The sequence below is a fragment of the Saccostrea cucullata genome, unplaced genomic scaffold, assembly GCF_032062105.1.
Source record: "Saccostrea cucullata isolate Sc308-1 unplaced genomic scaffold, CSIRO_AGI_Scuc_v1 ctg536, whole genome shotgun sequence".
Taxonomy (NCBI): Eukaryota; Metazoa; Mollusca; class Bivalvia; order Ostreida; family Ostreidae; genus Saccostrea; species Saccostrea cuccullata.
In genome coordinates this window covers 115,568-125,303 of record NW_026923241.1, presented here as the reverse complement: position 1 = coordinate 125,303, position 9,736 = coordinate 115,568, and the positions used below count along the sequence as shown (strand labels likewise).

At 34.9% G+C, this 9,736-nt stretch overlaps 1 protein-coding gene across 1 annotated transcript; it reads left to right on the top strand.

Moving 5' to 3' along the window:
• The first annotated feature begins 1,041 nt into the window (after nucleotides 1-1,041).
• On the top strand, nucleotides 1,042-9,569 carry LOC134263541 (protein arginine methyltransferase NDUFAF7, mitochondrial-like). Its single transcript, XM_062745912.1, has 10 exons — nucleotides 1,042-1,183; nucleotides 4,330-4,481; nucleotides 4,871-4,951; nucleotides 5,142-5,252; nucleotides 5,755-6,015; nucleotides 6,607-6,714; nucleotides 6,825-6,977; nucleotides 7,458-7,563; nucleotides 8,809-8,876; nucleotides 9,324-9,569. The coding sequence occupies exons 1-10, from the start codon at nucleotides 1,111-1,113 to the stop codon at nucleotides 9,342-9,344; spliced, it is 1,134 nt and encodes a 377-aa protein (XP_062601896.1). The 5' UTR covers nucleotides 1,042-1,110; the 3' UTR covers nucleotides 9,345-9,569.
• Nucleotides 9,570-9,736: the final 167 nt, after the last annotated feature.

Sequence of the window (9,736 nt, the reverse complement as noted above, 5' to 3'; positions counted from 1 at the left end):
GGCTTATCCAGAATTTGATAAAGCCTGTGATTGGTTGAACAAAAATAAACGTTTGACATCACGATTGCCAGAGTTTTGGCTGATCTTACAATCGACTTTCCTTTAAAAACATCACAGAAAGTATGCCTGGAGAAATTAGCAAATAGGTTGGACATATTTGCAGTGCTACCTACGGGTTATGGGAAGTCGCTGTTAATACGTTATTTTACCGAAATTGAAGCTTGAAGTTGAAGATAATTTACAGTGTGCCATAGTAATTTATATAGGTCATTAGTCATCTGGTACAGTACACACAGTGCGTATGCAGGTGTAGGAGTTTGCAGTTGAAATAATCAGCAGTCTAAATGTTGGAGTACACACTTTCTAATCACTAGCTGACTTAAAAAAAACGAAATGTATAGAATGTTTGACAGTATAAGCTCATTTACTTTTTAAATAATATGTTTTACGGTGTGACCGTTGGGGCGAGCGCAGTTGTACCATCAAAAACACTTGAGATCAGCCACTTCGAACGTCAAGCCGCACGAATATCTCGACTAGCTGTGACGTCATACACGTCACAAAGCTCGTCGGAGCTTAAAACAGCCGAGCGTCTGTTTGAAACTATAGAACTAGTGCAATTTTTGTCGAAAACCATTGCAGAGTTATTTCTTGTTTCTTTGAAAGATTTCTACAAACTGAAAGTCTGATATATGCTTTACGTTATTATTTATTTATTTATTCGGCAATATTCGCGCAAAGGACATTGGGTAGTGCAGGAATTCTGGGAATGTTGCACAGAGAAATTTGGCTGACGTATGTACAGATTTCAATCCGAATTTCCTCTGTTCTTACACGTTAGTCTATTGAGCTCGCTTCGCGAGCGTCGCTTCGCGACGCTCGCTGCGCTCGCTATAATGTTTACTTTCCGCGGAGTCGCCATAAATATTTAGAGTTAACGTTCTTTAACAGCGCCGCCCCGTGGTGTAAATTTTATCTACAGTATGCTCCAAGGCGTTTGAGTGGGGGGTCAAACGACTTGCGTGACCTAGGCTAGGCGAATTCTCATTCGAAAGCGAGGTTATTTGCAGAAGGGGGTTTTCCAATGTCGGAGAGCCGCACGTGTGTGCAATGTCACGTAGAAATTTCACTGGTCTGACGTGGTCTGTTGTTTCCAGACTTGCCGGTGTCAACAAATTTGGAAGTAATGACTAATTCAGATTATGTTTTTTAAAGTATTGCAAACAGTTATTTTAGGACAGCATTGGGCATTAAAAAAAGAATGAATAATTCATTTTCCCACTCTCCGACAAATCACTACTGTTTGTGAGATCAGTGTATGATTGCAGTCATTGTATTCACTTTTCTATGAAGCTATCACTGCTAGCTAAAAGATAAGGACATTCAGAAAGAAAATGATCCAGCTGCAACATGTAGCACATTCACAAATCTTTATCTTAATTGTTCAATGTAGACAGTCAGCTTGTCAGGTCTGGTATAGTCACTAGATTTAGCTATGTAGCTTGATTTACTTACATAGCTTAATTTCATAGTTAAAGCTGAACACGTTTTGTAAAAGGATTTTGCCTGCCATATTTGATTGGTATCTTGCTATATCTGAGAGCCCCTATCTATAAAAGCCTCGTTAAAACTGGAGACCAAGATACTAAACAAACTTACAACAGTTGCACAGGTTAGTGCAGTAGGCTATACAAACAAACACAAATACAAGTAGGACAATTCCCGGTTAAGCTTGGACTTTCAGTAAGGTATGGCATTCACGACATTACATAATTAGCTTCTGAAATTTACACAGCATTCCTTCACTGTTGAAATGTACAAAGGATAGAAATTCGGCCGAATGTCAACTGGTGTAGCAAATAGCCAATTAAAAGTTCTAGCTAGGCACAGAGGCGGGGCTTAAAGGCAGAGATTTTTTACCGGGTGGTAAATTCCAGGTGAGGGAGGGGCTTATTCTGCACAGGTGTGAAAGCCTTGGGGGCTAGCAGTCTACCTGTGGACATCTTTCTCCTAATCCCTATACACAGGAAGCGATTTAATACACAGTGAAATACCCCAAGTGTCAAACTTTACCTGTATTGAGGATTTTGAGACAATTTTGAAATTAGTAGTAAAAAGTTTTTTTTTCAATTATATATTGATTTATTTTTTACTGTTTGAAAACACCCCTACCCATTTAAAAAATTATTATTTTATCACACTATAAATTCAAATATTAAAACAAAGATTGTTTTAGATGTTAATGTATGTGTTAATTAAAAAAAACAACTCCTGTAACAACCAAATTAGACTTAATTCCTTCATCCCCAGGATCCCATCTATTAATAAAATGAAGTTGACTTTTATGTTAACCACATTTCACTAGAAAAACTATCTAGGTTTACCCAAACCTTATGAATAAGACTTTATCACCATGAAACATGCTAAAAAAGATTGCTAGTAAATTCTCAGTGGCGGATTTAAGGGGGGCGCACCCGGCGCGCGCCCCCCCTAAAATTGTCAAAGTTATCGTAAATCACAGTTTCGTCTAGGAAATGTAAATATGTCTACTTGGTAGACCTCATTTTTACCCTACAAAATCTCTAGAACCCAGGAGCTTCCGGGGGCTTCGCCCCCTGGGCCCCCACCAGGGCTTTGCCTGGACCCAAGGTGGCCACAAGACCCCTTGCCTACTTTTGGCGCCCCCTCTTACTTCAATTCCTGGATCCGCGCCTGATTCTTATCTGAATAAAAAAGGAAAATATACATGTAAAGTTGACCCATGATTGGAAAGATTATTTTTAAATTTAATTGATTTTCTTCACATAGTGCTGCTCTGGACTTTATTGATAACATTTCCACTGTAGGTTTACCATTTAGCATATTAAAATTAAATCGAAATTTCATTTGAAAAAAAAAGTTTCATGCACTAAAGGTTAATTTAAATTTAAAAAAAATGCATATTATAATAATCCTTTCGAATACTAAAGGTATACGTAATTCAAACATTATCAATATTTTCAAAGTAATACAGTTTCTGTATACTATGTTCAGTAAACATCAAAGGATCAACATTTATCTAGAAGGTCGCCACAAGTCCCAAACAAGGTGTTCAGGGTATACACAGGGACCAGTAAGTAAGTGTCAATCAAGTTCCAGCAACCAATGATGGACCTTCATGCGCTTGATTGACAGGGCTACCCAGACCAGGTATTTTTGAAGGCGGTGCTTAAAATCTCTGCCTTTAAGTCGTCTCATCGTTGTCAATAACAATTTAAAATTCCTGATGTTATCAATTTCTCAACCAATGAGAATCTATTCGCCATTTGACAGACGCTAATTAAGTTGCCGAGAATGCCACGCCTTACTGAAAGTCCAAACTTACCTGAGAACTGTTCTAAAATGTAAACAAAGGTACTGCAAGATATAACCAGCACAAACACGGGTCACCATTCCATGCTGAGACAATAAAGCAGTCAGATGTAACAAATGTGAAGTGTATACCTTAGTGTTGATATCACAGATGGCAATATAGAAAATGGCCTATGCCTGTTTACAAGTTGTTCTCAGCTTTTAGAATGTACTTTTCAAAGTAAAATTTGATGTATTTTCACCTTATTGATTGCTAAAAATTTGTGCTTTGATATCCATATCACAGAAACAAAACACCTTTGACATAAGTCACCTTTATTCCTCAATAAATTCTTAATAGATAGATCTTTTTTTTCACCTTTTATGTGGCACGATGAATTGAGTGTTCTTAGCCTATAACAATAAATAAACAGAAATACATGTATTTATTTCATTTTTACCCGTGAAATACTGTAATTTATTCATTGAATAAAAATGATATCCTGTCACAGTGTGACAAATATCAGAAGTGCTGGAAAACTCTCGATTTCCCTTCCCATAACGAAGATTGTTGTAAAAAAGCTTCTTGACATAATATAAGATAAATGGAAAAAAATAAACCATTCTGACAGCGAATAAAACTGTCAAAAATTACAAAAATATGTTGCTAAATCCATGTTTACAGTGTTTTCACCTCACTTAGCTATGACGTCTCAACCGCTCAACTATGACGTCATGTAGCCTATTATTGTATTACAAAAAGACAGAGGCAAAGGAAAAATCAAAGATTTTTGTTTTAAAATGTAATAAACAGAAAATTCAATGTTTTGTAGTTGAATATGGAATTTATTTCACTCGTAAGACAGGATTTTTTGATATTTTCACTCGTGCTTCGCACTCGTGAAAATATCAAAAATCCTGTCCCACTCGTAAAATAAATTCCATATTCAACTACAAAACATCGAATATCCTCTATGTATCTGTTCTTTTGATTTACAGGAAGGAGACATGAAGCGAAGCGAGAGTTTTGTACACAAGAGCCACAAGACATCAAAGAGTTGTTCATGCGGCACCTGACATCTCGAATCAAGGCAAACGGACCACTCACTGTCGCAGAGTACATGAAAGAAGTCCTTATTAACCCTGTTACTGTAAGACAGCTAACACAGTACTCCTAAACTGTCATTATGACATGAAATAGACAGAAATCTCCAAAAAAGTACATTAATGAGGTGGTGATGCTATCACTTAAAAATATAACATCACCTTCTTATGTCACCTTTGTTTTTTGCCTGTGCAAAGAGACATTGAAATAGTGCACATATTTTTTTCAATGATCTGGCAAATGGGTTATTTACAAACAATTATCAGACAAATACTTCATTCATAACATCTAGGAGGAAACAAAATGTTGTTTTCCTATAAGACTAAATTATTAGCATTTTTTCATTAATTTTACAATTCAGAATAATCTTGAAAAGTATAAACTACCTGAATGGCAGGATACTAGAACCTAACTGATTTTGTACTTAATTTACAGGGTTACTACATCAATAATGAGGTTTTTGGACGCAGTGGAGACTACATCACCTCACCAGAAATCAGTCAGCTGTTTGGAGAGGTATGAAAATGAACTAGTAAGAACAAAGTAAAAAAATCAATATCTTTAAATTAATTGCTTTAGTTTCTTCTAGTTTTATTACAGACTCTGAAATCAAAATATGGGATATTTTGGAAAATTTAACTTTCTCTAAAATTATGGCAATGCATATCGTCAAACTTTATTTCTTATACATGTATTTTACTTGAAGTTGATAGGAGTGTGGTGTGTGCATGAATGGCAACAAATGGGTAAACCAGACAAATTACAGATTGTAGAACTCGGACCTGGGAGAGGAACTCTAGCAGCTGATATGATGTCGGTAAGGAGATCTACATGTTAGAAGTTAGTTGATTTCAGTATTTGATTTTTGAAAAATGAAAAGGTTAAGTATTTAGAGGATGTATTTCTGTGATATAAGCTTTTTTTTTAGTCTGACCTTGACCTTACATTAGTTCTATTTTTGTCAAACTTTGACCTCCTGTACATCAACACTTGGTTTTAAGGCTTTAATATTTTGATGAGTATTTTTCTTGTGTCAAAAATTTCTTTTGTTACCAACATTTTTTACTTTAAGATCTTAACAGTGACATTTAAACTTACCTAAGCAAAGAATTGCAATATTGGGACATCATTGTTTCAAAATCATGTCTTGTTTTGCTGAAAAGGGAAATATAAATGAAAAAGAATTGAGTCATTGATATTTGAAACATATTTAATATTGTTTAGTAAATTTTTCACATGGGTATTATTTTTTCAAATAAAGATTCATTAAGCTTTGTTAACCTCAGATGCAGCTTGTTAACTTCTAGCACCTTTTCCAGGTTTTTGCACAGTTCAAGGACTTTAACAAAGCTGTATCCCTCCACCTGGTAGAAGTCAGTCCTAATATGAGACAGCTTCAGTCCCAGATTCTGACAGGGGAAACAACTCCTGACAACAAAGCAGCTGAAGAGTACCAAAGCCAGAAAACCAAGTATGGACCAGATGTACACTGGTATAGGTTCCTAGAGCAAGTTCCCCAGGAATGTTCCTGCTTCATTGCCCATGAATTCTTTGATGTTTTACCTATATATAAATTTCAGGTAATTTCATGCAATCATGAATATTTTGAAACAATTTCATTTATGGTGATTTATTTAACAGAATTCTATAACATGAGTACAACAAGTGGTATTCTGGGTTAAATATTGTATACAGGGAAATTTTCGCCACCTTTTATTTTCGCCCCTTTTGCCCTATCCTCCTTTGGGCGAATTTAAAATGGGGTGAATTCAAAGAATACAGTATAATTTCATAAACAAAACTATGACTGGGCGAATTTAAAATGGGATAAAAATTGTTTTCAAGTGTGAAAGGAGAAAATAACATGGGGTGAAAATAACCCTGTATACAATATATAGTTTTAAACTGAGAATCTTTAAATCCTAAACCTTATGAAAAGATAACTTATGGCTAAAGGAATGTTTTGAGTCTTTTCTAAGTTTGCAAAGTCAAAGGTGCAATTTTTTTAAAGCAGTAACTTTGACATAGTCAAGTATTAGATGATAATAACAAAGGATGCTCATGACCAGATAAATCAACCTTTAACTAATCAACTTTCAACAGATAAAATTCCTTCTATGATTTTTTTGGTTAAAGTATGTTAACAGGTATTATCTTTAATTGAATTGTAGAAGAAGGATGGTGAGTGGAATGAGATTCTGGTGGACGTCCAGGAGGGAGGGGGCCTACGATTTATCATGTCACGAGGACCCACCCCCAATACAAAGGCGTTCCTTACTGTAAGAACTGTTTGATAATGAAAGAATTCTCTGCCATTTACAGAGGTTACAAAAGTACTTCATTCTGTGATGATTATAGACATTGATAATCAGTTTTGTTGTGGTTTCAGCATCTGTCGGAGTCTGATGAGAGAGACCATGTGGAGGTGAGCCCAGAGGGTGGGTCTGTCGTACAGAAGATGTCACAGACGATCAGTGATCACGGTGGACGGGCTCTCATTGTGGACTATGGACATGAGGGAACAAAGACTGATACATTTAGGGTAAAAAAAAACGTTTTATAAACGCTATCAAAGCAGATAAATTATAAGTGGGGAGTTCCCAGTATTTCCATGGGGATATCATTTTATATTGATCCGCTAGTTTAAAATCACCCACCTCTTTGAATGCCAATGTTTTACCACCAAAAGTTCTGAAAAAGAGTTACACTTGACATATTACAAGCCTGATGGTTTTTAGAACAACAACATTCAAATGACTCGACATATTTTGGTACATTATAAAAATACATTTATCATGAAATAATACTTGTAAATTTACATCAATGCTAATTTCAAAAAAGGGAATGATATATTGAAATAAATTACATCTGGAAATTTAGTATTAAAGGGGACAGGATGTGTATTCCTATATTTTACTTGTGATATAAGAGGAGAAAACTTTTAACGTATCTAGTTCATGATATGACTTTTGTCATTTAGTGTATATTCTGATAACCATACTGTTGATTTCTTTCTGTACAGGGTTTTAAAGATCACAAACTGTATGACCCGCTAGAGAAGCCAGGCTCTGCAGATCTCACTGCTGATGTAGACTTTGCCTATCTGAAGCACTGTTGTGGAGATAAAGGTACTAAGAAAATTTTGTTCAACAATGAAATTATTAGACTAAAGACTTTTTGCATGATTTACGGTGTGTAATATTTCAAGGATAGATTGTTGTATTTTGTTGTTGTCGTTGTTGTTGTCGTTTTCTTACCATCATATTTTCATTTTCAACTCTAGAAAAAAAAACATTGGCTAATTTCAACCCAATAGATATATGAATGCATTGCAAAAAAGGTAGATATTAGGAAAAGTAATGGTACAGCTAACCATTTCCTTATGTAATTACTTTACCCACCAACCTCCAATTTAAATTCTGAAAAAGAAATGAACAATGCAAATTACATAGTGGTACTTAGTTTTCCGTCCAAATTTTGTGCAATCATGTAAACGGTCACCTATCTATTTCTGATAACCAGGGACATTAGATTTACTACTCCACATAAAGATTGCCCATGACCTAAGGGTGTGTGATGACCTTGACCCAAGGTCATTTGGGGAAGTTCAAGGTCACTGGAAGAAAAATTTCAAATTTGTCCATTGTTGTCCTTCTTGTTGCTGAATAAACTTGGTAGGTTTCATAGTTTCACACAAAAATTGCCCATGACCCAAGGGTGTGTCATGACCTTGACCTCTTTCAAGGTCATTTGGGGAAAATTTAAGGTCACTGCAAAAAAATTTCATAATTCGGGTCCATGTCTTTCCTTGAATAAACTTGGTAGGTTCTCATTTCACACAAAGATTGATGAAAGTAGGAATATAATAATCAAGATTTTTTTTAAGTAATACTTCCTGTGCAGAAATTTGTTTGTGCCTTAAAAAAGTATGTTATCATAAATATATATGTATTGCAAAAAGCATTTCACACAAGTGTTTGCCATGACTTTTGGGTGTGTCATTTGGACCTGTGACACAGAATAATTTTCTGAAGGTCATTTGAGGAACTTCAAGGTCACTGAAAGAAAAAATACCTAATTTGTGTCTGGTCATAATCTCTCTATGGATAAACTTGGTAGGTTTTTTTTTCACACATTAAGATTTAACCATGATTATAATGTGTGTCATGACCTTGAAATTTAAGGTCATTTGTGGAACTTCAAGGTCACTTTTGAAGAAAAATTTCATAATTCATGTTTGATACATATCTTTTTATGGAAAATATTTTTGACCTCAAATAACCCAGCCTTTTAATTTACACTGTCTCCCTTTGGACAGTTCTAGTTAATAGTTCTTAGTTTCATAGTATATTGATGTTTCCCAACTTTTGTAGTGAAAACATTTGGACCTGTTACACAGAATAATTTTCTGAATGGAATGGGGATTGGAGTCCGTCTACAGGTAGAGTACAAATAGTAGAACTTTATACAAGTCAATCAGCAAATTCTCATAACCTTATCTTTTATGAGATACTTATTACTGGTAAATATATAACTACCTGTACTTTTGATAATTGTTTTATATCACCTTTAGATATACAAATTAATGTACATATCAGAGAATAATATTTTTACTTGCAGATATTTTTGCATATTTCACAATATATCTTTCACCTGTATTTCTTGAGACAGCTCTGTTTTGGGGTATCAATATTTTTGACCTCATGACTTTAGCCTTTGAGTTTACACTGTCTACCTTTGCACATCATCTGAGTGGCAGTTACACACTTATTACATTTTAAATTCCCTCTTTTCAGATGTGTATTCCTTTTCAGGTAGACAAACAATATACATATATGTAATAAATTGGGTATCATTACAATGTCTAAATTTTTGCTGTAAATATTAGGCCTTGCTGCAGAATGTTTAGACACCAACAAAGAAAATTGAGAGTGTCAGAAGACTGATGCATCCACAGGAAATGGGACACGCCTTCAAATTCATGGCCATTGCTCCCCAAAACACAGACTATGTACCCCCAGGATTCATGCCATTGACAGCTCATACAGAACAAAAGTCAAAATGAAGTGTTTATTAATGTATTAAATGTTTCTGTACCCCAATATTTAACAATAAACATACTTAATTATATGCCATGTTTGAAAATCTTTGTGTATATTTACTCAGGAATCTCACAGGTTCTGATGACGACCATCTCTGGAAACTGATCAACAAATTTGAACAAAATAATTCCATACTTCAGCATTGATCTTTTGTTTGAAAAAAAAAAAAAAGACTGTTCTACTACATGTACTGTATTCA